This window comes from Gymnoscopelus microlampas (assembly GCF_963454915.1).
Source record: "Gymnoscopelus microlampas genome assembly, chromosome: 4".
Taxonomy (NCBI): domain Eukaryota; kingdom Metazoa; phylum Chordata; class Actinopteri; order Myctophiformes; family Myctophidae; genus Gymnoscopelus; species Gymnoscopelus microlampas.
In genome coordinates this window covers 59,764,233-59,791,659 of record NC_139941.1, presented here as the reverse complement: position 1 = coordinate 59,791,659, position 27,427 = coordinate 59,764,233, and the positions used below count along the sequence as shown (strand labels likewise).

The following is a 27,427-nucleotide window of genomic DNA, read 5'->3' as shown; positions in this document are numbered from 1 at the left end:
TATTATACACACAATAGGATGCCAGGTCAACAATGACCTGGCATCTGTCTACATAACATGCTATCTAAATTACATTTTAGCCTTTGCATAATCCTGCAAGGTCGTCAAGACTAGGACAAGTGCTGTACGGGCTGAGGTGGAGTCTGAAGAGGTGAGTCCTCAGATTACAGCGGAAGATTTGGAGTGAGTCTGCAGTTCAAACTGCAATGGGGAGTTCATTCCATAGTTTGGGAGCCAGAAGGGAGAAGAGTCTGGGACGTGTGGAGCGTTGTCCCAGATGTTTTAGCACACACACACACACACACACACACACACACACACACACACACACTCTCTCTCTCACTCACACACACAGAAATATGTGGCCAAAAGTACCGGTATGTACTGTACCTGTGATAGGCGTGATGTAGACAGGGCAGAGTTTTCCTTCCTTTGGAACCAGAGACCTTGACGTTGACTCTCTGTCAAAGAACGAGTAGTCCAGCCTTACAGGCACAGGAGGAAACACCTGGACAGGAGATGATGGAGACATACATCAGCACGTCTACAAGACAAGATCACCCTAGCGCTGGGGTGGCGCAGTGGTAAAGTATCTGCCCACCACCGTGGAGGCTGTGGGTTTGAATCCAACGTGGTGAATCCGGCTTTGTTCGAGCATCTATTTTAACACAATACAAATGGAACCAAATGGACCCTCACGGGTCCATTTGGTTCCATTTGTACACTCTCAGAGTTACACACCCACCATAAGGGGCCATTTCGGAACCAAAATGGAGTGTTTCTAGTGAGCCAACATGCACAATATCAGCACCCTGACCAGAATGGAACAGAGCCTTCATTAGTATCATTGGTAAAACCTGTGAAGGAAGTAAGAAGAGGCCCAATTTCTTTCCAATATGGCTGCTGTGCATATAGCCTATTCGCCCGTGTTCGGGGGAGGGAAGCTGGACGGGGGGGCGGGGGGGGTGTCTCTGCATGGACTGGAGCTAGTCAGCAGGGAGTGTTGCTGGGCGGGAGGAGGCTCAACGTCCTCCTGATGGGGGCTCCTCACTGGCAGGTGTGTCAGTAGGACACAACAGCAGTGACAACACAGAGATGTGTGTGGGGAGGAATTCATTGTGCATAATGACTACATTGGGGAGAAGGGGTAAAAAAAAAAAAAGAACACCATCGCTCAAGGTCCATTTGGAATCTCTACAGAAGTTCCATTTTCAAGAATCCCCCAACAGTATCATTACAGTAGTTAACATACTTGTGATAGGGCTTAATTGTAGAGCACTAAATTGCTCCAGAATGTAAATTCTACATAATAACAGCCTGCTCATTGGTAAGAAACAGATGGTTTAGACAATTTACATTGTTTACAACCACATAACACAGCAACTGAACTGTTCGGTTCAGGACGAAATCTACTTAAAACAGAGGCTGCTTGTGTTAATAATAATAATAAACAATATGTTCATAGCACTTTCCAAGTGTTTCATGAGCACAAGAGATAGAAAGTAACCATATAGAAGAATATGAGATGGAAATGATTGAAAGGGGGAATGGACAATTATAATAGAAAATGATAATAGTGGGTGGTAATAATAAGTGGCCTTAATAATAATAATAAGATTGTACCTGTGTGTATCTGAGGGCTGGGTGGGCTCCTTGCACTGAGGTGACGGACAGAGGAAGACCCTCCAGCTTCCACAGGTTCCTACTGAGGTCATCATAAGACTGGATGACCGCCAGACTCTCCTCCTCTCCAGTGCTGGGCACCTTGTGGACACAACGGTACGCATTGAACAGACACTTAGAAGCTATTGAACGTGTTTTAAATGATTAAATATACTGCATTGCGAAAAACTACACTACACTGTTCCTTTGATAAAATAGGCGACATATTTTGCATACAGAGGCCTTTGTGGTAAATTCAAGTAGTACACAGCAGTGGTTCTCAACGCGGGGTTTCCTAGGGGGAAAGCCAGGGGTCTTTAACCCATTTAGACCTGAGGCCGATTCTAAGAACTCCTGACCTAAGCTTTCTGAAAAACGTACATTTCTATTCAAATTACAAAATGAATAATGTTGCTATATACTGTATACAGCACAGTGGTGTAAAGTAACTAAGTACATTTACTTAAGTACTGTACTTAAGCACCATTTTGAGGAATTTGTACTTTACTAGTGTTTCCAATTTCCAATACTTTTACTCCACTACATCTCAGAGGCAAATATTGTACTTTTACTCCACTACAATTATTTGAAAACTTTAGTTACTAGTTACTTTGCAGATATAAATTATGATATTTAATTTAATGAAATACATTAACCACTTTAACCCTATTTTATACATAGGCTATTTGAAAATAGCCGATCTACAAGCTCACAACGCGTTGCGATGCGACGCATTGTGAGCTTGTAGATCTGCTATTTTCAAATATTTAGTACTTTTACTTTTGGTACATTAAGTACATTTTGATGCCAATACTTTTGTACTTTTACTCAAGTAATTTTTGAATTCTGGACTTTTACTTGTAACAGAGTATTTTTATATTGCAGTATTGGTACTTTTACTTAAGTAAAGAATTTGAGTACTTTTTCCACCACTGATACAGCAAACACTACACCAAAAGGGGTTCCCGGATTAGAAGGCATAGTTACATACCTGTATCAGTGTTCCAGGTCTAAATGGGGTTTACTTACTAAAAAAATGTTTTTTAGTAAGTAGGCTTCATTAGAGGATGTGGAAGAACGGTCATTTTTTATCGGAGATTCACTGTCATCTCTCCCTACTGTTTAGAACAGGGGTTTTCAACGTTTTCAGGCCAAGGACCCCCTAGCTGAGAGAGAGATGAAACAGGGACCCCCTACTCTCTATATTGTATAAAATTGTGTTTCAGATTAAAGTTGTTTTTTTTACTTAGTCTGCTCTTTTTTCCTTCTACACCTATAGCCTCTTTGCCAAAAATAGCCGATCTACAAGTACAACTTGTAGATCGGCTATTTTTGGCAAAAGTTCTCCTCAGAAAAGGAAAACAAAAATTAATATCACACAAAGATTTGGCGGACCCCCTGTAGAAGACCCCTGGTTTAGAAAGTTATGGAATTTATGAAGTCATGTGGTATGAGTATTCATGTAAAACCATATCAATCATATATAAAATAATCTTCTTAGATTGAGGTCCCAGTCTCCCAGAGACTAAATGCTTATCAAATTGGGGCTGAGAATGAATTCAATTTAAAAGTAGCTTTATTGGCATGAGAAAACATACATTTACATTGCCAAAGCAAGTGTCAAACCAGATTTGCAACAGTTATATGATTGGAAGAGCGAACAGCGCCCTCCACTGGCTGAGATCCGCAACTACTACTAGTATTTATTATTATTTATTTATTTATGACATACCTCTCGTCCCACGCTGATGACGTCGTCCATCATCGCCCCGACGTACATTACACATGTTTCAGGGATGTCTGCGTGTCTGCAGAGAAGATAAACACACAAAGGAGGAAAGGATTTAGACAGGACGATGATGGCAGGTTGCTATGGTTACCTGCAGCTGCGGGCGTAAACAGAATGTCACAGCCTGACCTTTGACATAGCCTGGAAAACAGCGATCTTTAAAAAAATCAACATAACATAGCTCTGGTCTGATGCAGCACCATTGACCAGGTCTGTAGGGGGCGCAGGTGAGTGAATAAAAATAACCTCCGTCTGGGGCGGACATTTTATTTTCTGCCCCCAAAAAGTGTATTATACAGAGAAGGTGGGGTCCTGAGAGGCTCCCCACCGTGGAGAATAGTCCTTCAGCAACACAAAACAGCTTTCGTTTCGATGAGTAGCGACGTGGTTGTCTTTATTTTCACTAAAGTCTGAGACCTCGCACGGTAGCGGAGGTTTCGGTCTATGCGAATAGCATCGCTCCTAACGGAGCGTTTAGAGAGAACCCGCTAACGCTGTTATTAGACCAGAGCTGTAATAATAACAACAATGGAGCACATGATGGGGGAATACGAAGCCCGTCGCTCCGCGTCCCCGGAGGACCAGAAGCCCACCACCAGTAGCTTCGGAGGAGTCGGACCCCTCTCCTGCACATCGTCCGTGGTGACGCACGGTGAGGAGGAGAACCGACTGATCGCATCATCGCGGCCGTTTAGAAGAACCGAGGAGGAGGCGACCTCCTCCTCCTCCTCCATCACGGTCCCCATCATGCAGAACAACAACATGGTCCTCATGCAGCAGAACATCAACACCACCAGCTGTGGGACCTCCACCAGCTCCGACCAGGTAGGGATGAGATTCCCTGGTACGGGGTACCTGGACGCACTGCATGGTGGCTTCACGCGACACCACAGTGTGGCGTCATTGCTTTTTTTCACGCGCACGCACAGGTAGGGATGTGCATGCGCAACGTGCACGTTAGAACGTGCCCCCCCCCCCCCCATCGATTCATGAGCCAAGAACCCAAATGGCTACTTTGCATAAACAGGTTTGCATAAAGAAGTGAGCATACAATTGCATCCTCACAACTAGGCTACACCAGTGGTTCCCAAACTAGTGAAAATAGCAGATCTACAAGCTTGTAGATCGGCTATTTTCACTACTTCTTAAACATTTTGCTTTTAAAAAAGACATTTGTAATTAAAAAGAAAATGTAGGAAACAAAAAATGAAGGGATATTTACTCACAACCCATAGAAATGTGTCTGCGGCCCACAAATGGGTCCTGACCCAGTGTTTGGGAACCAGTGAGCTACACGGTAAGCAACACAGCATTTTGGCTTCAGTAGCCGCCGTAGCCGGTATCCTATCTCTGCACGCAACAATTCCTCTCAGCCGTCCTAGTGTATGACAGAGGACAATCTCCACGATAATAACGCTTATCGTCTCATCCCTACAGGTGGGGTTGAGGAAACGCATGAAGCGCAGCTCCGTGTGGGACGTGTTCGTCAAGACGGACAACGAGGTCCACTGCAAGCTGTGCGACGCCAAGCTGAAGTACTTCAGCAGCACCACCAGCATGATGTACCACATCAAGAACAAGCACTCACACGCCCCGCCAGGAGAGGACCAGGGGGGGGACCCCCCGCAGGCAGCCGAGGCCATGTCACATTCAGAGGTGATCATTTGACAGATGTCATGTAGTACTAGTGTCCCAATCGGGTCCATTTGGTTTGATCTTAACACTCTCAAGAGTTAAAGCCAGTCCACTCCACATACCAATGCTTGCAAACATTATTTATCCCCAAATGGCGCCGGTCAGCAACTGGTCAGTCCAGACCGCTGCAATTTCTTGCAACTGGGTTGCAAGTTGCGACGTGTTGCATTGGAGTACTGTTGACTGGCCTTTAACTCTTTCACTGCCAGAATAAATAAATGAATCACCCACTGCCAGCGATTTTTCGATTTTCTTACCTTTTCAAGTAGTCACAGAATATTTATCTCCAGTTGCATGCCGTTTAGATGCTAGGTTTGTTTACGTGCCTTTGTAGCTACTTCATTGGACTTAATTGTTTTATTTGCACTCGTAAACATGGCCATTTACTCTGTAGTTTACTGACTAGGGTTTTAGACTGTTCTTGCTCTTTGTAACTTTGTAACTGGCTCTGGATAAGAGCGTCTGCAACATGCCTAAATTGTAATATTGTACTTGCAGGTGACCCAGCGGATCTGTGTAATGATGGAGAAGGACATGCTTCCCCTCAGCATCGTCGACGGCGCGGGATTCCGAGAACTGCTGGCTTACGTCGTGCGCGACTACACGGTGCCCACGGTCGGCGAGGTGACGGCTCACGTCGAGGCGCATTTCCGCGCCAAGGCGCACGAACTGAGGCGACTGCTGGACGCGGCCGAGGCGGTGGCTCTGTGCACGGAGCGCTGGGCCGCCATGCCCGCTGAGCGGTACATGACCGTCTACTGCCACTTCATAACCGAGGACTGGCACGCCAGGAGGGCGGTGCTGCAGACGCACAGCATGCCGGCGGTGGCCAGTCACGCGCCGCCCGCCACGGGCACAGACGACCTCACGGGGAAGCTTGTGGAGACGGTGGGGGGCTGGGGGATCACCGGCCGAGTGACCGCCTGCGTTCACGACGACGCCAAGAACGTCACGGCGGCCCACGGCTGCGCCCGCGTCACCTGGGACTCCGTGGTGTGCTTCGCCTGCGCGCTGCAGCTGTCCGTCAGCCACGGCGTGAGCGGAGACGTGCTGGGCGTGGTCGTCGCCGCCGGCAAACTGGCGAAGCACTTCAACCGCAACTCGCACGCGGGCATGGCCCTGGAGCTCAGGCAGGGCCAGATGTGTCTGCCGGGACACAGGCTGGTCCAGTCCAGCAAAACCAGGTGGGAGACCATCGGGGACATGTTCGAGAGACTGATCGAGCAGCGGTGGGCCATCAAAGCCGTTCTGTCCGACCGCACGGTCACCAGCCGGCAGGAGGCCCAGGCGCTCGACATGAAGGACGAGTACTGGCAGATGATCGAGGACATCACGCCCGTGATGGCAACTCTGAAATGGGCGATGACGGTCATGTCTGCCGAGACGGAGGCGTCGGTCTCCAACATCTACCCCATCACGTTCAGTCTCCTCCACACTCACCTCACGGCGAGAGAGCATGAGAGCAAACTGGTCTCCGAGTTTAAGCTCAAGGTTCGGGAGTCATTGAGGAAACACATGGAGGTAGGCACGGTCACAAGCTCTTAGATTTACCATGTAATGGTTTCATTTAGACAGGCCTGCTAATTTGGAGATCCTCATCAAAATCGTCGTCTTATTGGCCAGCCAGATATGTTCACATACAAGGAATTTAACTTGACACATTGCTTTCACATAGAAGAAAGAATCACATATACAGCAGCCACAGACAGGACCCATTATCAATTTATATAGCCTTCATCCCACCTGCAATTTGCTATTCAGCTTCGTCTGATGTGCATCTAATGCGTGTGTTTGATGTGTTTATACTGTATCTCTCAGTGACCTGCTGAAGGACACCCAAATCCAGTATATTACCTGCCTATGTTGTTGTTTGTCTGATGTTTAATGTTGGCTCGTCTCTGTTGGCACAAACAATTTCCTCCTTGTGATGTACCTCACACACTTGGCAATAACTGAAGCAACATAAACCCATTTAGACCAGGAAATAAGCTGTGTCATTTTTAGATTTATTTGGCTATTCAAAAATAGCAGATCTACAAGCTCATAGCGCGGCACCGAATATATATATTTAAAGCGAACATTTGTAACTCAAATCTTTGCTTCTGGGGGTCCCTGGAACAAAAATGTTTAGATGGGGGTCTGCGGCCAAATACATATCTAATTTTTTTTTCTAAATCCTAACAGTATGTTGCTATCTCTCCAACTTTTCCATGTCAAGGACCCCCAAAATGATATGAATTTGGCCACGGACCCCCATCTCAAAAATAAATATGTTGTTCCAGGGACCCCCAGAAGCACAGATCGGAGTTAAAAACGTTCGCTTTAAAACACAAATGTTCATGTTTTTTCCTAAAAATAGCAGATCTACAAGCTCATAAGCTTGTATTTTTGAATAGCCAAAGAAATGTAAAATGACACAAGATGCGTTCCCGGTCTAAATGGGTTAATTCAATGTTCACAGGTTGACGCCGGTGACCTGGCCTCCAAACCGGCTCTGATGGCCTCCATGCTGGACCCTCGTCACAAGCACCTCAGCTTCCTGACGCCCACGGTGAGACTGGCCGCCAAAGTGAAGCTGCACGAGATGGTTTCAAAGTTAGACACGATAAGTAGCACCGTTTTAGGTGCCAAGATCGAGAAGCTGGAGACGTTAGTGACTCATCCCGTCAGCCAAGCGTCCCAGCCAAAGGCGGGCGACGCCAAAAACGCCATGCTGTTGCTCCTGGGGGACAACTACAGCTCGTCTTACGCCGACGACTCCGAGGCTCAGGTGGAGTACTACCTGAGAGACATCTCACCCTCGCTGGACATAAATCCTCTGGACTGGTGGAGGGTTAATGGGCCCAGATTCCCCGGTCTGGCGATTTTGGCAAAACGCTACCTATGCATACCCGGCGTGTCCGTACCGTCGAACCTGATGTCCTCGGAAGACAGGAGGACGTACGCGAGGATGCGGACGAGACTCAGCCCGGAGCACGTCGACATGATGATCTTTTTAAATAAGAACGGGTAGTATGAATACCAGTAGTGTATGAGGAGGCTTCCTTAGTTAAAGGAGCTTTCCTTGTAGATATTGAACATGAATGTGGATTTTACTAGAGATTAGATATATGAATATCTGAATATATGAAGAATGTATATGCCCATTATCCATTATCTGGATATTTGTTGAGATTGTGGAGTTAAGGTCTTTGCAGACAGGGTGCGATTAGTCAGAAAAATCGCACCCTGTATGCAAAGGCCTTTAAAGCTGCACTATGTAACTTTCCTCTTCTACCCCGGATTTGAACTCTGTTTCTTGCGCAAGTGCTGACATTTTTACCATTGAACTAATAGAGCCTGCCTGCTTTGGTCAGGGGATGAATTGAATCTTGACCATCAGGTCAAAATGTGTGTCAGAACCTGTGTCTAAGTGAGACCTTTGAAACGGATCTAAATGTCTCAATAGAAGAGCAGGGAGACTAAATACAACCACCCCAATTGTATAAGCTATATTGTATTACCATACTCTACCATACAGATTGGACAATTATTCATTAAAAAAAAAGTTACATACTGCTGCCTTAAGTAGTTGTAGCAACCTAGGCATATTTTGTTTTCCTAATATAGGAATTCCTGTAACGATGTTGAATGTGTATGCATTTTCATCTCATGGTTCACTCATGGTTATATAATGTTCTACTCACAAAGTTGTCTGTAAGTAGTGCTGTATGTACAGTATCAAGACCCAAACCATACTGCATCACATCATGCAAAACTGGGTCCCCGAAATCATCTCTCCACCAGAAAATGCCAGATTACAGTCCCTGTACTTTTAATATAACGTTGCTGTCGGGCAGAAACCTTGAATTTCCATATTTCAAATTTTTGTTTAATAAATATTAATGCCCTACTTTGTCTTACCAGAGTGTCGCATGAAAGTAGCGAAAATAGCAGATCTACAGGTATAAGCTCACAACGTGTCGCGAAGCAACTCGTTGTGATCTGCTAGTTTCAGCACTTTTAGAAACTATTTGAAAGTGGTTAAGTCAGTCTGTCTGGGTTTTATAGAGCTTGTGACTAAATAATAATGGAAATAATGATTTCCATCCTGAAAAGTAACAGTGTTAGAGATTCAAGGTTTCCACACGCGTCAGCGATGATAACTACAGTATGTACTGACAAAATCGACCACACCTTCTCCCCAGTCAGTGTAGAATACATACAGCTGTAGCAGGTGAGTGATGATCTGTTTGGGGATCAGTCTTTTCTGGCAGTCGGTCTGTCCTTCCCACAACACTGCTTCAGTGATGGCTCCGTCCGGGAAGCGCCTCAGCTCCGAGCGAGGGCCCCACAGCTGGCGAAACTCCACTGCCTAGAAAGAGACACATACTGTAGGTTACCGTGGGTGTGTACACCTACCTACCACGTCAGTTTGTAAAAAAAACTTTATTGCACGTTGACGACACAGCAGCTTAAACGGTAACAAAACTTTGGTAATATGAATAGGGCACAAGCCAACAATTTTCATAATCTATTAATATGTCCATTAATGTTTAAATGCAATTAATTGGTGTAACTAAGGTAAAAGTTCAAAATGATGGTACTAAATGCCTACCCAATACCCAAACAGACAACTTGAAAGTGCTTAATATGTTTACCCAGCGGTCAAAAAGATAACTTAAAATTGTATTCACCATTTCGGTGCACTTAAGTTAATATCATATTGTAGTAGCAGTATTTCATTCAGTCATCACACAAAATACTAAACATACACAGTATACAATGTAATGACAATAACTATAGATGGTATATTGTGTATCTGTCTGTCTCTGTAATATTTACAAGATGCATAACCAACTTGATTATTCCATTAAAAAAAGATTTGACTAAAATGTTTTTACTAATTTTCTGTTATCATCTCACACGTCAACATTAATCAAAATCTGACACACACACACACACACACACACACACACACACACACACACACACACACACACACACACACACACACACACACACACACACACACACACACACACACACACACACACACACACACACACACACACACACACAGTACCTTAGGGCTGTCTGCAGGTGGACCTCTCTGCAAGATGGATGCTGATTGCTCTGGTCTCAAGATCAACCCAAATGATATGGGGGGCTGAGCCTTGTGCTTGGGGGCTTCACTCTCTACTGACCACTGTGATGATATGCACAAAGAAAGAAATAATACACTTGATGAATGCAGCGAAGCATGGAATACAACTCCTATTTGAAAGATGTATAAGATCAAAGGAATTCTGTGCAGGTAGATGTGGCCAGCATGATGTGGCTACCAAAGTCTGAGTACTTTAATCTCATGATGGGTCAGTGATTAATCTAAACTCTGTGCACTTGGGACCCTAAAGGCCTTAATGAGGATATTTATACAGGTGAGACCACTCAGTGACCAGCCATTACTATGAATGAATATCCTATAAATGTTGTTACATTTTACATTTTCCCCATGTCAAAAATGCAAGTAATAAATAGATAGAAGCACCTCTAATGCTGTAGATGGCATTCATGATGGATATCCTTATAGTCCTTTTGCAGTACAAACTATTGGGACTGTTTCTTTGATGTACCCTGTGTATATGTAGCATCTATGTGTATAAAATCTGTGTGTACTATTATGTGAAAGGTGAAATGCATTGATTGACAATCTTTTGCATATCATATGCAACTGATGTTTTTCTTTAAAGATATTTTGGGGGCTTTTTCTGCCTTTATTGATAGTAGATAGTGGAGAAACAGGGAGAGAGAGAGATTGACATGCAGCAAAGGTCGTTGCATTAGAACCTATATTATGTGGTATGTGCCTGGACTACTAGGCCAGAGGGCGCCCCACAACTGATGTTTTTCAATCATGTGGTGTTTGGGACTATGTGTATTTAAGATTGCAACTTTCTGTCTACACCAGGAGTCTGAGGAAGAGCCTACTTGGCTTCAAACGTTACCGCTTTTGTACTACAGTACGTGACCTATTTGGTGTGCTCTCTTGGCTGCTCTGTTTTAGAGCTGCAAATATCGATTATCGACGTTCTATAAGCTCAACCCATTGTGAGCTTGTAGATCTGCTGCTTTTGCTCTTTTTTTTCCAACAACAATAGAAGGGTGAAATTTTGATTAACTCTAGTATTTTGATACATTATAATCGATTAGTTCCATTAACCGTAGCACCCCTACTCTGCTTACCTCCGGGTCAGGAGAGAGGGAGTGGGTCAGCAGCTGGACCCTCTGGCCCAGCCCTCGGTTGAGGATGGACAGGATGTAGGGCAGCGCTGTGTGGATGTAGTTCCCACTGTGGTCCATCAGCTCACTGAGGAGGTTGAGCTTCTTACAGCTGGACTGAAGCTTGACCAACTCACACAGACTGACCGGGAGACAAGAGGAGCAAAAAAATAATAATCACAACGTCCTATATACACTGCTCAAAATATTTAAGGGAACACTTTGATCCCTTAATTCTTTTGAGCAGTTTTCGTTAGCATTATGTACACAGTTCATGAAAAAACTCAAAATAATTAAGGGATCAAAGTGTTCCCTACATTTCTTTGAGCAGTATACATTAGGCCACTCTCTCACAGCTCGTGCAGCACAGTACGACATTTTTACCACGTTACATATTTCACGTAATGTTAGACATGTTTTTCTGAAAATAAATAGCCAAAACTATGTATATCCAACATTTTCCAAAACATTTGATTGATTCTAAACCTTTTCCAGGCTTGGAAAACAAGTTCTTTCTAATTAAAAAACATTTCCAGAAATATATCATGACCATGGGAACCCTGTATAAGTGTAAAGCGTTGAATAGGTCCGTACTGGAAGACGTGGTCACACGTGCGTATCATGGGCTTCGGGGTCATGAGGAGTGCGTGGAACCCGTCCACGGTGGGGTCGTCCCAGAACTGCATGGACGCTGCCGCCTCGTGCTGCACCTGAGGAACCACAGTTAGGATACTGGTTAAACCAAGACATTGTAAAAAACACTGATGGGAATCTGTGTCATGTCTGTCATGTCCAAATTGATACGTATTAGACGATTTTTGTGCCAGAGATGCCATAAGAGAAGTTATTAGTTGTTAGATTAAGTACAGAACTCTACAACACAGATATTTAAGTGTACATCTAGTCTAGTCTCTCTTCCTCATTGGCCTTTTATCTGATTAGGATCTTTGTAATCTGTCACCCAGTTTATCCAAATAAAAAGCAGTTCACCTGTTTGTAGGTGCAGGCCGTCATCTCACCACACAGGTTGAGATGCCCGGAGGGGTCCACAAACACCACTTGGAAAGCACTATGAAAGTCGGCAAGGGACGGCTGCAGGGGAAAACAAAAGGAAAGAACGATAGAACAACTATACATTAGTTTCAACAACCAAAAAAAAAAGAGGTTTCAGCACAAACTCTAGACTCCCATGGTTTCCTATTTTGAGGCATTTGGTGTCAGGTCTACTCACTGCTGTTGAGTCAGCGTCTCTGGCCAGGGTGATGCCATTACTGGTCAGGTCCGTGGAAGCTGGGGTTAAGAGAGGGATGGAAAAGTTGGAACACATACAAGTAGCAGCATTATGATAATAACCAATTTAATATCCAGACATCAGTATAGCTAAGAGAAGATTATACCAAATAATAATACAATAACACAATTACAGATAACAGCAGCTACTTTTGTAGCTGACGGACAGTCGGACAACGTCGGGTTCTCACCCAGGAAGTGCAGGCTGTTACGGAGCAGCTGATAGGCTGTCATGGTGTTACCGACTCTGTGGGTGGTCAGGAGATAGGCCAGAAGCATGGAGCCCAGGAAGCCGTTGAAACATCCTGTTCCCTGGGAGAAACGGAGAACATGAAAAATAGTCAGATGTATAGAGAGTATGCACATGCGTCACTTTTCCACCGGGACACGCCCCCCCCCCCCCTCATCTAGACTGAGTGGCAAAACGTTGAGCAGCATGGAGCATTGGAGTTTGGAAGCGCTCGTTGGAAATCACTCGACGGTCCGGTTTCTAAATGGCACATAATGCAGGAGACAGCGTTATTGAAAACGAGCGCTTCCAAACTCTGACACTTCGAAAAATATCACCTGCACAGAATGTATTGACAGAAAGCAGCCCATAACATGTCTCTACGGTGGATTTTTATGAAACAAAAACTTTGCAGATAGAAAGAGGATAATTCAAGCTTTCCGTACAGCTGCCATGTTAGTGAGTTTAACGTAGTTTAACACAGCCAGTTAGGACTTTTCCGTTTGGATGTATGGGCTGTCAAGGCCAAGTAGTTTTTTGCCACTCAGTAGGCGTTCCTGCATAACTTCTGGGTACGATTATGTCACGCACATAGCCTCTATTGGTGACAAACAACCTAAGCTGAGTGCATATACTCCTAAAAGACTGGACACAGGCCTACAGTCTGTAAAAGGCTAAGAAATAGATGCTCTGATCAGGCCCTGATCAGACGGGACGTGTGTTGCAGTAGCTTGCAGCACCTTTTCCTTTTGATAATTTGAGGTAGACTAGAACCACATCATTCCTTCAGTTGAAAAGTGACTTTATAGCCTAACCCTTACCTGGTCAAGCTCTCTTTGTCGGAGCCAGACTTTGAGCAGGGCCACTCCGTCTGCGAAGGCTGGGCACCTGGAGCTGACAGCAGACAGGAACTGGAGGTGGCTTCTGGGCAGCAGGTCCCCCAGAATAGAACTATTATAATGTGGAGTGGGAGGTCCATTCTCTGCATGGACAGACAAAATTTAAGTTATTGTGACGCATTGTGAGCTTGTAGATCTGCTATATATTTCATTAACTTCTTGAAAGGTTTGGTTATTTTATTATGGTTATTTTGTAAATCTTTTGACAATAAAGTGACATGCGCAACATAGGGATGCCAGGTTGAAAGTGGATGAATGCAAATAATGACTTTGTGCAACATGTTACATTTCTTGGCTAACTGCCTTAAAGTCACAAGGACTCACCAGTTTGGGAGGTCTCTACGCCAGTGTACCACTCTGTCCGGATGTTGTTCCTCTTGGGGTTGAAGCGACTGGGCTTGAAGAAGCCAGGAGGCGGGCAGGCATGGACACGCACGGTGAACCGAGAAGATTCCTTACCTGAATACACATAATGAATTTTAAAAAACTAACATTATTAACATCATTAACAGCCGCTCAAAGGGCTTACAGGCAGTGTTGATTTTGTCGACTAAAACTATGACGAAAAATTTCGTCTTTTTTCACTGATGAAAACTAAATAATAACTAAGCTACGATGACTAAAACTATGACTAAATATACTGACAATTTCGTCAACAAAAAAAAACTAGACTGTTAGTGAGGGACGAATGGAGAAGAGATCCAGTAGAACTAAAAGACAAGTAATTTTATGTTTGGTTGCGCTCTGAAAATAGCAGATCTACAAGCTCGTTGCGAGCTTGTAAATTGGCTATTTTCAGCATGCAACCAAGTGTAAAATCAGCCATTACGACGCCATCAAGGCACCGCCAACATACATTTTAGTCGAGTAAATCAACTGTACATGTAGTCGACTAAAATCTTATGATATATAGTCGACTAAAACTAGACTAAAACGAAAACATTTCAGATGATTAAAATATGACTAAAACGAAATGGAATTTTATTCAAAAGACTATGAATAAAACTAAATTAATATTAGCTGTCAAAATCAACACTGCTTACAGGTTATGACAAACGTAAGGGCAGACATATACCAACGCACCTGAACGTTATTTGACACACACACAAAATGAAAGTAATACGTTGCAAATGGAATATCTAGTAATTCATGGTGTCATTTCAATGACTCATACCTGGAGGGGTCAACAGCAGAAGGGGACGGAGGCGGTTGCCGTGGAGACAAGAATAGCGCATGTCTCCGATTTCAGAGGAGGCAGTGAGATGCTGAGCCAGGCCAGCCAGGTAGAGAGCCCTCTTCCTGGGGTACCTCTGGTTCAGAATGTCCTTGGGGTGAAGGATCTCCTGATATGGAAAGACAGTAACCAGACATTTATTACATTATCCTGTTGTAAAACATGCACTTGTTACTTAACGTCGCATAACCTTTATTTTACCATCACTGACAGAGTCTAATGTGGCGTTCCAGGCCTGAAGCAGAGCCATTTATATCAAGAACATTTAGAGCCTGACTGATGCCAGATTTCATTTTTTGGTCTGATGCCAATCCTAATTTTTTGGAGAGTCTTAGCAATGTTTTGACCGGAAAAATCAAAAATCGCTAATCTACAGTACAAGCTCACAACGCATTGTGTTGCGTGTTGTGAGCTTGTAGATGTGCAATTTTATTTTACGCTTTGAAGAAACGTTTTAAAACGTTTATCTTTTATCGCCTATAATGACAACCCCAAAATAGGGGCAGCAGATTGAAAGTTGTTAAAAAAATCAGGACACATCGGCTGCATAATTGGCGATACCGGCGGCGGCGTCATATAAAAAAATGTCAAATAATAAGCCGATATAATGGCCAGACTGATGATGTATCGTTCTGGCTCAAATAACATTAGGCAAAGCTTCAGGGCAGGTAACTTACAGCAGGCATGGTGACAGACAGGTCCACGGTGACGCGAGGTTTGTTGCAGGTTCCCAGAGGGTAGCTACCAATCAGATCCACAGAGGTGGGAGGAGCCATGTGGAACTTGCCCTTGGTCACCTTGGGCATCAGGAAAAAAGGAACCTTCACCGTTCCAGTCAGCCACGACAGGTCACTGATCTGCAAACACGGAGAGAGAGAGAGACGGAGGGACAACAAACATCCAAACACAGTAGTTATAGGGTGTTTTATGGTGGAAGCTCAATGAGCAGACATACTTTGAAATGAATTCATTATTATTTGAGAGTCCAGACCACTGGTTCTCGACTGTAGTCTAAGATTCATTTCCCGTGGAGGTTCATTGCATTTTCCTTTAGTCCCACATTTCTGGGACTAACAACAACTTCTACCTGAACAGCTAGAAAACAAAAATATGGCTCAAATCTGTCATTCTAGCTCCAACGACAAAGACATGCAATTCACCTCCTACTAACATAGTAAACCAGGGTTAGGAACAAGAAGTTTATTATGTAAATCAGTTATTAAGCACTTAAAGGGATAGTTCACCCAAAAGATTACTTATTTTCTATCAATTACACACCCCATGAAGCCTTGAATTCATGGAGTTATTTTTGTTTTGTCGCATTCCTGAGCCAATCATTTGATGACCAGCGGGAAGATGCTAATGGTATGAGACTCAAATGTGACACTTTGAGTCTCCTACCGGAGCCGCTGCCGGTCATCAAATAATTGGCTTAGGAATCCGACAAAAACAAAAAAATCTCCATGAATACAAGTCTCCATGGGGTGTGTAATCGATTAAAAAAAAGTCATTTTGGGGGTGAACTATCCCTTTAAGCCCTTTATACATCATTGTACAACGAATATCCAAAACAGCAAATCTCCATGCTCACAACCTGTTGTGTTGCGATGCGTGGTGAGCTTGTAGATATCCTATTTTTGCTATTGTTTTAAAATAATTTTAATTGAAAAACCCTGAAACCTTTCACCTAGAATGACATGTCCAAAATAGGGATGTCAGGTTGAAAAGTGGTTAAGAACTTCTTGACACTCAGACAGGAATACAATACCTCAACGGCTGGAGATTCTGGCACAGTTTGAAGCAACTTGGTGACCGTTTGGATGAAGGCATCTATTTGCTGTTTCCTACGTTCACTCAGGGCAACCTCTTTCAGCAACTCCTCCATCTGTCGTCATAATAAGGAACATACCGTTTTTACTGTATATTCAAGACGTTTATCCCATTCCCCCCAAAAAACAAAACATAAGTTATTGCATTAGGTCAGGGGTCTTCAACGTTTTCAGGTCAAGGACCCCCTAGCTGAGAGAGAGATGAAGCAGGGACCCCCTCTATATTGTAGAAAATTGTGTTTCAGACAAACACAATTTTCAGACAAACACTGGTTTGTTTACTTAGTCTGCTCTTTTTTCCCTCTACACCTATACCTCTTTGCCAAAAACAGCCGATCTACAAGCTCACAACACCTCGCAGAGTGAGGCGTTGTGAGCTTGTAGATCTGCTATTTTTGGCTAAAGTTCTCCTCAGAAAAGAGATGCTCGGGTTCAAGTGGTTAAGGTAAAAAAAACATATCACACAAAGATTTGGCGGACCCCCTGTAGTAACTCTGAGGACCCCCTCGGGGTCCTGGACCCCCCGTTGAAGACCCCTGCATTAGGATAATGTTTATCGTGGCATGTCTGACCTGCATCTTCAGCAGGCTGCAGTGGAACAGGCTCTCCGCCTCTTTGAGCTGGTTCAGCTCCTCCACTGTGGGTGGTCTGTACAGGTCGTTCCGGGACATCTTGATGGGTCTGGGCACCAGCCCGTCTCCTCCGTCGTCCTGTTTATCATCCGGTTTGGTTCGTTTAGCTTTGGTCGGGCCGTCATTCTGCTCCTCTTCGTCCTCCGCTTCGCCGTCGTGGGATGAATCTGACGGAGGAGGCATCTGTGTGTGCAGTGGAAGCAGACGTACTCTCGTCAGTAGTGTACTACAACAGTGGTTCTCAAACTTTTTCATGTCAAGGACCACCCAAAATTATATGTATTTGGCCACGGACCCCCATATCAAAATATATTTGTTGCAGGGACCCCGAGAAGCAAAGATTTGAGTTAAAAATGTTTGCTTTAAAAAATATATATATATATATTTATTTATTTCAAAGGTTTGCACATATTTTTTTTTTCAAAATGAGCAGATAGTGCGTACAAGCTCATAGTGCGGCACATAGCCAAAGTATAAAAGGTTAAAGTGGTTAAAATGATTGTGATGCTATAACACATTTAGCTGGGGACCCCCTGGAACCCCCGCCCCCACAAGTAAAAGTCCGAAATTAAAAATTTACTTGGTAAGTACAAAAGTATTGGTACCAAAAGTAAAAGTACCCATTGTGCAGAATATCCCATTTCACAAGTTTTCAAATGTATACAAATAGCAGATCTACAAGCTCACAATGCAATGCTACTTAGTTACTTTACAGTTTACACCATTGGTTCTCAAAGTGGGGTCCGGGGACCCCCAGGGGTACTTGAGGGGGTTCCAGGAGGTCCCCAGCTAAATGATGGACAGGAACCAAATGGACCCTTATGGGTCTGAGTTAAATTAACATTGATTTTACAATATGAATTGGGGTCCCAGAGGTATAAATGCCATTAAAGAGGGTCTGTAGCCCTAATGCATGTCAAACTGGGGGTCCTTGACATTAAAATGGTTGAGAATCACTGCTAGAGAGCCATAAAAACCTTCTCTTATTGGGGTCCCTGGCTTATCTTTTCAAATGGGGGTCCGTGGGGTAATAAGTGTCAATTTGGGGGTCCTTGACATGAAAAAGTTTGAGAACCACTGCTTTACACCACTGGTAAGATGAAGAAATGATTCTCTCTTCCATCTCTGGATGTAACGTGGGGAACAGTAATAAGTAGCAGCAGGCTGATATAAAAGCTAACATGTTGTTATTGTGTTCTTACCTCCTCTGTTTCCTCCACAGCTGTTGTTGTGCTGATCATATTGTTCCTGCTTTAATGATGACAAATTATTCACTTAATTCACCTGTGATTGTGAGTTATAATAACTAATAATACCGGTAAATACATGTGTTTTCTTTTCACCAGGTTTTCACATGTGTGCTATGGGTCAACCTAACCCAACGCCACTGTCTGGGGAAACTCCTCTCCGATTGGCCGAGGCACGACTTCAGTGAACGGTGATTGGTCCCGCTTTTGGCTAGTGAACGGTGATTGGTCCTAGTTCTCAGCTAGTTCCCGCCCCGTTTGAACCAAGATAGGTTGCATAGGCAGTAAAGAGTTTGACTTCCTGTTCAGCGGCCTTCAAAATAAGAGACAATACCGGTCCGGGTACTAAAGTATAATTGGTGTCCAGCGTCAGAACAGAAACGGAAAACGAAAAAAACACTTCAATTTCCGTTTATTGCATGGGCGCACGGATTGAAAAACGGAATAACCACTTGAATTCTCCTATTCTCGTTCTAGGGAGAAAACCAACATAGAGTGTGTCAGAATGGACCTAAAACGGCCCGTTTACTGCATGAGGCACAGGATCAAAAAAACGGGAAACCCAAATTGAATTCTCCTATTCTCGTTCTAGGGAGGAAACGAACATAGAGTGTGTCAGAATCAATAAAAATCAAGAAAACGGCATATTCTCCATTCTCTGGCGAAACAAACAAACTGGAAACGAAAAAAGGAAGAAACGGACTCCATTGGTTAGTTCAACTGTGGGCGGGCTTGCTCCTGATTGGTTACTGCCCTGTCAATCTCCCCCCTCCGTGTGTCCTTCAAAATTACAGTTCCCCACTTCCCGTATGTTTTGCTTTCCAAAAACAATAGTTGTAAAAATGTAAAAAATATATGTATAAAAACGGTATTTGCACAGGCACAAGCGTTTCAGGGATATCATTTAATAGCCTACGACCCTAAGTAGTCTTAAACAGTGGGTCCGCGGACAATGAATACATTTATTTATTTATGTATATATAGGCCTATGTAGGCTATATATTTTAAAAGCCTATATATATATAGGCTTTTATATATTTTTTTTCCCAAAAAAATCCATTTGTCTTTAAATATTTTCCATATTTATGTTGAAAATATATCACGATTCTGGCCATTAATAGCTTGTATACATGATTGTTGTGAAATTGACAGATTGTTGATAGTATTACATTCTTCTCAGTTAGTAAAGTATGTTTACTAATGGCAGTGGATATGAATGAATATCAATCTATTATTTGAATAGCTGGAATGCACAACATGGTATGTCTATACATATGAAACACAATGTTATACATTATACCAGGGATCTTCAACAGGGGGTCCTCAGAGTTACTACAGGGGGTCTGCCAAATCTTTGTGTGATATGATTTTTCTTTTTTTATATTAACCACTTGAACCCTAGCATCCCTTTTCTGAGGAGAACTTTAGCCAAAAATAGCCGATCTACAAGCTCACAACGCCTGGCGTTGTGAGCTTGTAGATCGGCTATTTTTGGCAAAGAGTTATAGGTGTAGAGGGAGAAAAGAGCAGCAAAAGTCTATCCGAAACACCATTCTATACAATATAGAGGGTCCCTGCTTCATCTCTCTCTCAGCTAGGGGGTCCTTGGCCTGAAAACGTTGGAGACCCCTGCATTATACAATATATGCTGTACCACCCCCCAACGGGGGTCCCTGGCCTGAAAACGTTTAAGACCCCTATGACTCCCACATTTCTGTGCCCTTGTATTAGGTGTTACAATGAATAATAAATCTACAGAATGAATATATGCTTCCAAAAAAGATGCACACCTTAAAGGATTTCTCTCTCAATGATCGTTATTTGAAACTTGTCCGCCATCTAATCATATCATGTAATCATCCATCTATATACATCTATGGTCTTGTATAAGGTCATCCTGAACATTCCTCAAAGCCCCTTTGTTCAACTCATCACCCTATATCGGTTACATTCATCAAACAGGTGGTATACCTAGTTTGTGTAATCTGAATCAGAACAGAAAGACTAGAGTATAAATTATGTTAACACACATTGTTAGCAAACACAAACCTGAAAATAAGTATATTCAAAACCAAATCTTATCAGATGGGGGTCTGTGGACAAATACATGTTAATCTGCGGGTCCTTTTGTCGAAGCAGAAGCACTGAAGCAGTACTCCCTGTCATCGTCGAGAAGGTGGAAAACGAAGAAGACTACGTCCTCACACTCTATGGGAAATGTAATCACTGAGTCTGAAGGGACAGCAGTTACATAAAGAATCTTTATTAACATTTCTAATTAAAGTTACAATTGCGTCCTTTCGCCAGACTCCCATGAACTACCAAAACACAAAGTACAAAGTAACCAATATCGAAAATCTAGTTCTAGTTCATCTAGAACTAGATTGAACTAGAACATCTAGTTCAATCAGGGTTCTAGTTCTAGCTAGTTCAGCTGTTCACTTTGATAGTTAAGACATTACAATCCACGTGCATTGCAACATTAACCCTTTTAACCAAAAAAAAAAACACCACAAGATTACCCAAATAAGCAACTATTTATTTACAAGCAACTTTACATAACAGCAAGCCCAAACTCGGTTATAAGCAGACATGGCAACACTGCTAGACAGGAAACCGAAGATGGTTAATTTATGAAAATACATCATCCCAATTGTAGCCACTATAGGCGAAATCGTACACAAATCCTACAGATCCCCCGAGAGTGTTACTGGGACAAAGACAAAGTAGATCATGAAAAGGTGATTTTCTCCTAATTTGTCTCTCTGAAAATTAAATATCAACTTAATTTTAATATCTGTTGACCCTTCAGAGTCCCTTATTTCAATCCCTTGTGTGTCGGTGAGGACGAAGTTGTTGAGGCCTCCTATGGCCGACTTCACTTTCTCACACAGTATTGGCTTAATTCTGTTGACCCTTCAGAGTCCCTTATTTCAATCCCTTGTGTGTCGGTGGGGACGAAGTTGTTGAGGACGAAGTTGTTGAGGCCTCCTATGGCCGACTTCACTTTCTCACACAGTATTGGCTTAATATCTGTTGACCCTTCAGAGTCCCTTATTTCAATCCCTTGTGTGTCGGTGAGGACGAAGTTGTTGAGGCCTCCTATGGCCGACTTCACTTTCTCACACAGTATTGGCACTACTGCTTCGGCCTCAAAGAAGCGTATCGGCACAGAAGTCACAATCTGCAGTCCGCCATTCACCACTTCACATACCTGTACAGTCCTGTAAAACATACAAAAGACAAGGTAAGACATAACATGAAGTCTACAATGCTCATGGAGCATGCATTGTGTGTGTGTGTGTGTGTGTGTGTGTGTGTGTGTGTGTGTGTGTGTGTGTGTGTGTGTGTGTGTGTGTGTGTGTGGCTGACATACTGTGTCATGTCTTTCTTGACAGCCTTCTCAACAGCAGGGAGAATGCGACCAGACACACTGATCATGATGTCCTGCAGCTCCAACACTGGCAAGGAGGGATCTCGCATGGTCTTCATCAGCCTCTCCACCCTCTCCCTAAGCTGGGGAGATAGAAAGAACAGCATGTTTATCAACCACTGTACTGTGTTGATATTAGCTAGGTAGGTGTTTGTTTCTTGTGCACGTGTGAACTCGGACCGTGATGCAGAAGAACGGTTCGGGCAGGCAGTAGCCATTCATGATGTGGATCAGGTGGTCCAGTGTACTGTGGAACACTCTGTGTAGCTTCCCCCCTCTAAATGCTACAGCCTGGATAGTGGGCAGGGCCCCTGTGTGCAGCTCCGCCTTAGGGACAAAAACACATAGTTAGAGGAGCATATGAACCCTAGCGTCCCTATTCTGGGGATGCCAAAATAGGTGAACATACAAGCTCACAGGCTTGTAGATCAGCAATGACCCAAGAACAGGCGTAGTCCATATAATATACCTGCTGAAAGTTGTTGAGGCCTCCTATGGCCGACTTCACTTTCTCACACAGTATTGGCTTAATTCTGCTGACCCTTCAGAGTCCCTTATTTCAATCCCTTGTGTGTCGGTGAGGACGAAGTTGTTGAGGCCTCCTATGGCCGACTTCACTTTCTAACACAGTATTGGCTTAATATCTGTTGACCCTTCAGAGTCCCTTATTTCAATCCCTTGTGTGTCGGTGAGGACGAAGTTGTTGAGGCCTCCTATGGCCGACTTCACTTTCTCACACAGTATTGGCACTACTGCTTCGGCCTCAAAGAAGCGTATCGGCACAGAAGTCACAATCTGCAGTCCGCCATTCACCACTTCACATACCTGTACAGTCCTGTAAAACATACAAAAGACAAGGTAAGACATAACATGAAGTCTACAATGCTCATGGAGCATGCATGCATTGTGTGTGTGTGTGTGTGTGTGTGTGTGTGTGTGGCTGACATACTGTGTCATGTCTTTCTTGACAGCCTTCTCAACAGCAGGGAGAATGCGACCAGACACACTGATCATGATGTCCTGCAGCTCCAACACTGGCAAGGAGGGATCTCGCATGGTCTTCATCAGCCTCTCCACCCTCTCCCTAAGCTGGGGAGATAGAAAGAACAGCATGTTTATCAACCACTGTACTGTGTTGATATTAGCTAGGTAGGTGTTTGTTTCTTGTGCACGTGTGAACTCGGACCGTGATGCAGAAGAACGGTTCGGGCAGGCAGTAGCCATTCATGATGTGGATCAGGTGGTCCAGTGTACTGTGGAACACTCTGTGTAGCTTCCCCCCTCTAAATGCTACAGCCTGGATAGTGGGCAGGGCCCCTGTGTGCAGCTCCGCCTTAGGGACAAAAACACATAGTTAGAGGAGCATATGAACCCTAGCGTCCCTATTCTGGGGATGCCAAAATAGGTGAACATACAACCTCACAGGCTTGTAGATCAGCAATGACCCAAGAACAGGCGTAGTCCATATAATATACCTGCTGCACTCTGCTGGGGTCGTCCAGTTGGAGCTTGGCAATGACGCAGCCAGGCTCTAGTGCAACCCCGGCCCTCTCACATAATGAATACAACCAGACTCTGAAGCGGTCTGAGTCATCACCATCTTCATCACCTGGAAAACACACATGTTAATGAAGTTTACATCTATAAATTCATGTCCATGCAATTAGGGCGAATTTGACGTTAATGCCCTTTCATTTGGATATCACGCCTCCATCTCAGCATAGCACTGGCCAGAGAACACGTACCCACCGTCCTCTACAGTGTACTGGATGAGTTTTCCTGCCGAGGGCGAGCGCAGCAGGGACGGGTCATTCTCCTTCTCAAAAACACAATTTGTGTTCCCGATAGTGATGGGATACCTGCAAAATACAAAAAAAAAACAGTACTAACCAAGTTTAACCATTGAATATTGTATATACAAATCAGAATGGCAGGGCACAAAAGGCCCAAAAAAAGTCAACAGGAATTGGTCACCCCCCAAAAATAGGAAATCTGCTCCCAACGCGCCGTGTGCGAGTCGACGTGTTGTGAGCTTGCAGATCGGCTATTTTCAGCATGCCACAGCGTCATACGATGAAGGTTAATTGAGGTTCTAAACATTAAACAGCAATGTACCTGTCCACCTCTTCTTTCATGTACAGTAGGTGGTACAGCTGCTGCCGTCATGTGAGAGCAGAAGGCCTCTGCCGCTGAGGCGATGGACATACACCTCGGCAGATGCATGGTTCATGATGAGCACGTAGGAGTTGGGAGACTCAACATCATGTCACGGTCAGCACATACTTGGTGCCTTCATAGAGCAGCTCAACATCCACCGTGTTGAGGAGCGTGTGCGCAGGTAACACCTGACCTCTGGCAAAGACAGTGGGAGATGTGTGTGTATGTTAGTGGGTGCGGTTATTTATATTCCCCCTTTTCCCAATTTGGTCATTATGCCAATTCAAAGTTTTTCCCCTCTTGTGTAGTCCCCGTCACTGCCAACCCCTACATTAGGTCATGTGGGAGGCTGCAGACAACCATGTGCCTAATTCAATACACATGGAGTCGCCAGCCATTTATTTTCACCCGACAGTGAGGAGTTTCACCAGGGGGGTGTATGTAACGCATGTGGTGGAACATGCCATTCCTCTCTGTTTCACATCTGGCTGAACCGGCTCCGGCCAACCTCTAGGAGGCTAGTGTAGCGATAGAAATTGTGTTCGCTGGTGAGCCTGGCCAAGCCAGATGCACCGTGGAGGATTCAAACCCCTAGTCTCTGCAGTGGTGGGCAGGAACTTCACCGCTGTGCCACCCTGATGATCAGTGGATGTGTTTTCTATCGTTTTTTTAATCCCACAATTTTGTAACCCATTTTTTCTACCAGTGCCAATTGCCTATGTAATCCTGGCCGCTACTCTCCCAGCCTAGGGAGAGCCCCGAACTGAGCTCATGCCTCCTTCAATGCATGAGGAGCTAGCAAGCCGCTTGTTATCACCCGACAGGGGGGATATTCCCCGTTTGCAGGGACGGATTATGGCTTGGCCTTGGATTTAATAGGCTTTTTAAAAAATATATATAATACATATAATATATATATATATACCCTAACCCTAACCCTAAAACCGAAATAAAGTAACCAAAAAACGCCCAAAAACGCCCAATATAACCGCAATAACCGCAAAAATTTCCGCGCGCGCTGTGCGCGCGGGGGCGGGGGGGGTCCGTTGCGATTTCGTGCACAGGGCCCATTTTCACTTTAATCCGTCTATGCCCGTTTGGACGTAGTGTGTGGAAGGAACACGTTATTCCGAACAGTTCCTTTCCCCTCCATCACCAGGGGGAGGCAGTATAGAGACCAGGATTACTGCATGTTTTTGTGAGGGTACCTACCTACCCTAAGGGACACAGGGAGAACATGCAAACTCCACACAGAAAGGCCCTTTCAACAACCCCACCTAGGGTATGGGCACTGATGCCCACAGCGTCCCCGAACCGAGGACCTTCTAGCTTTGAGGCTTGTGGAACTGGGGGCAGGTTCATATTCTAGTCAACAGCGTGGCTTTAACCCATTTAGACCTGAGGCCATTTCTAAAAACGCCTTCTAAATCCTGACCTAAGTTTCAGAAAAACACATTTCTTCAATAATTACAAAAAAAATTGATGTTGCTATGTACTGTACATAGCAACAACAACCCCAAAAGGGTTCCCCGTCCTGAAAGGTCTAGTTACAAAAAGGGCTTCCCGCCCAAAATGGGTTAAGACAGTATTTTGTTTATTTCGTTTGTACCTTTCCAGTGAGTGCAGGAAGTTGGACACACTGTTCCTCAGGTTGACATCGGCTACGTGGAGAGCACCGCACACGATCTCCAGCATGGTGTCCGGACACTCTGCCTGCCCTGCACACACAGCACTATACTCATCCTAACGGTCTTCGTTTTTATCATAAAACTAAAACAAAGTGGCCATTTCAATGTGTTGAGAACAATGAGAACAATGCCAGTCAGATCAAGCTTCCATCTACCATAGTCTAATCACGCACTTGACTGTGTACACTCGGTTTGACTAGAACACAGCATGGGGACATAATGGCAAAATAACATTTTTAGATCCATGTCGTACAATCATCATCACATAACACAACAATTACTTGAGGTTACAGTGATTTCTCAATGCCATAAGACAGTGGTTCTCAAAGTGAAGTCCAGGGACCCTAAGGGTTCTTTGGGGGGTTCCAAATGGACCCTTAACAGGTCTGTAACTCAGAGATATGGGGGTCTATAAATAAAACGTTTGAGCACCGCTGCCATAAGAAATGTGGTCCTACATGCTACATGTTCCTCATAGCTTGCCCCCAAATGTGAAATATGGCTGTACCTGCGTCTTCTCTGAGAAGAGCCGGTCGAGCCAGCCAGTCTCAATGCGGTTATGCTGGAAGCTCTCAGTCTCCAGGAGCTTTATGTGGTACTCTACAGTGGTCCTGAAGTCCCCCCCTGATAAGACAGTTCATTCACAGCCACCACCATGTTACTACAGGATGTAGAGACAAAGACAACTGTTAAAATCTCACTGGGTGCCGTTCACATCATACAAAACAGAAACCCATCAACCCTAGCGTCCTTATGTGGGGTATGTCACTATTACAGATGAAGATATTTGTAGTGTAGAGGGAAGAAAAAAAAGAAGCGATCAAGTATTAGACCGCTGGAGGACCCCGGTCAACAAAACATATAGGGTTTAAGTGGTTACAGAGTTTAAGGGATAGTTTGGATTTTGGGGAATTGCACTATACTCTCTGACTTACCCAGACTAAAGAGTCAAACAAACTCATTAACAACTTATTAATGTCACTGCATGCAGTTTGAAGCTATGTTGAATGGTGAGCTTATTACCTAGTTGAGTTCAACTCATGAATGGCTAAGGAAACATGTAGCAGCTCCTCTCAAAAGTAGTAATCGATAGCATCTTTAAGTAGGAAAAATTGTGCAAGTGCCCCAAATACAGGACGCTCCCATGAACAGAGGGCAGAATTGACATTTCCATCATTTTTCACTGACTGACACTGTATTATCCAGTGAGGGTGCGTGTACTCACGAAATGTCCTCTGATTTGCTTGCGATTCTCTCCCCAGGATAAGCAGTGTCAGGAGAAGCAGTGCCCAAACTCATGCAGGCCTCCAGCCGCAGCCACGCTGAAGTAACCCCAAACGTTCTTATTGCAGCGGAGGTTCAGCACTTGGACCGTTGCCGAG

The 27,427-nt window shown here is 44.2% G+C and overlaps 3 protein-coding genes across 3 annotated transcripts in view; 1 reads left to right on the top strand and 2 right to left on the bottom strand.

Moving 5' to 3' along the window:
* Window positions 1–19,195, bottom strand: part of nol6 (nucleolar protein 6 (RNA-associated)) — a 36,796-nt gene extending 17,601 nt beyond the window's left edge. The window contains exons 1-17 of the mRNA XM_084056310.1: window positions 18,723–19,195; window positions 17,461–17,703; window positions 16,828–16,944; window positions 15,737–15,916; window positions 15,000–15,168; window positions 14,150–14,284; window positions 13,748–13,908; window positions 12,889–13,009; window positions 12,639–12,697; window positions 12,398–12,499; window positions 12,002–12,117; window positions 11,372–11,549; window positions 10,212–10,334; window positions 9,352–9,500; window positions 3,395–3,470; window positions 1,624–1,764; window positions 391–508 (exon numbers count right to left, since the gene is read on the bottom strand). Coding sequence (XP_083912436.1) covers window positions 391–508; window positions 1,624–1,764; window positions 3,395–3,470; window positions 9,352–9,500; window positions 10,212–10,334; window positions 11,372–11,549; window positions 12,002–12,117; window positions 12,398–12,499; window positions 12,639–12,697; window positions 12,889–13,009; window positions 13,748–13,908; window positions 14,150–14,284; window positions 15,000–15,168; window positions 15,737–15,916; window positions 16,828–16,944; window positions 17,461–17,703; window positions 18,723–18,761 — 2,227 coding nt within the window. The 5' untranslated portion in view covers window positions 18,762–19,195. The remainder of the gene's footprint in view (window positions 1–390; window positions 509–1,623; window positions 1,765–3,394; window positions 3,471–9,351; window positions 9,501–10,211; window positions 10,335–11,371; window positions 11,550–12,001; window positions 12,118–12,397; window positions 12,500–12,638; window positions 12,698–12,888; window positions 13,010–13,747; window positions 13,909–14,149; window positions 14,285–14,999; window positions 15,169–15,736; window positions 15,917–16,827; window positions 16,945–17,460; window positions 17,704–18,722) is intronic.
* LOC311044607 (E3 SUMO-protein ligase ZBED1-like) lies at window positions 3,477–8,282 on the top strand. Its single transcript, XM_084056311.1, has 4 exons — window positions 3,477–4,276; window positions 4,889–5,107; window positions 5,645–6,667; window positions 7,608–8,282. The coding sequence occupies exons 1-4, from the start codon at window positions 3,980–3,982 to the stop codon at window positions 8,157–8,159; spliced, it is 2,091 nt and encodes a 696-aa protein (XP_083912437.1). The 5' UTR covers window positions 3,477–3,979; the 3' UTR covers window positions 8,160–8,282.
* Window positions 19,196–21,014: 1,819 nt separating the features above from the next.
* LOC311042935 (acetyl-CoA carboxylase-like) lies at window positions 21,015–27,298 on the bottom strand. The gene is made up of 11 exons (XM_084054038.1): window positions 27,271–27,298; window positions 26,554–26,669; window positions 25,967–26,070; window positions 23,950–24,059; window positions 23,676–23,809; window positions 23,387–23,533; window positions 23,150–23,289; window positions 22,670–23,035; window positions 22,381–22,527; window positions 22,144–22,283; window positions 21,015–21,991 (listed from the first exon to the last, which is right to left on the bottom strand). The coding sequence occupies exons 3-8, from the start codon at window positions 26,050–26,052 to the stop codon at window positions 22,822–22,824; spliced, it is 831 nt and encodes a 276-aa protein (XP_083910164.1). The 5' UTR covers window positions 26,053–26,070; window positions 26,554–26,669; window positions 27,271–27,298; the 3' UTR covers window positions 21,015–21,991; window positions 22,144–22,283; window positions 22,381–22,527; window positions 22,670–22,821.
* Window positions 27,299–27,427: the final 129 nt, after the last annotated feature.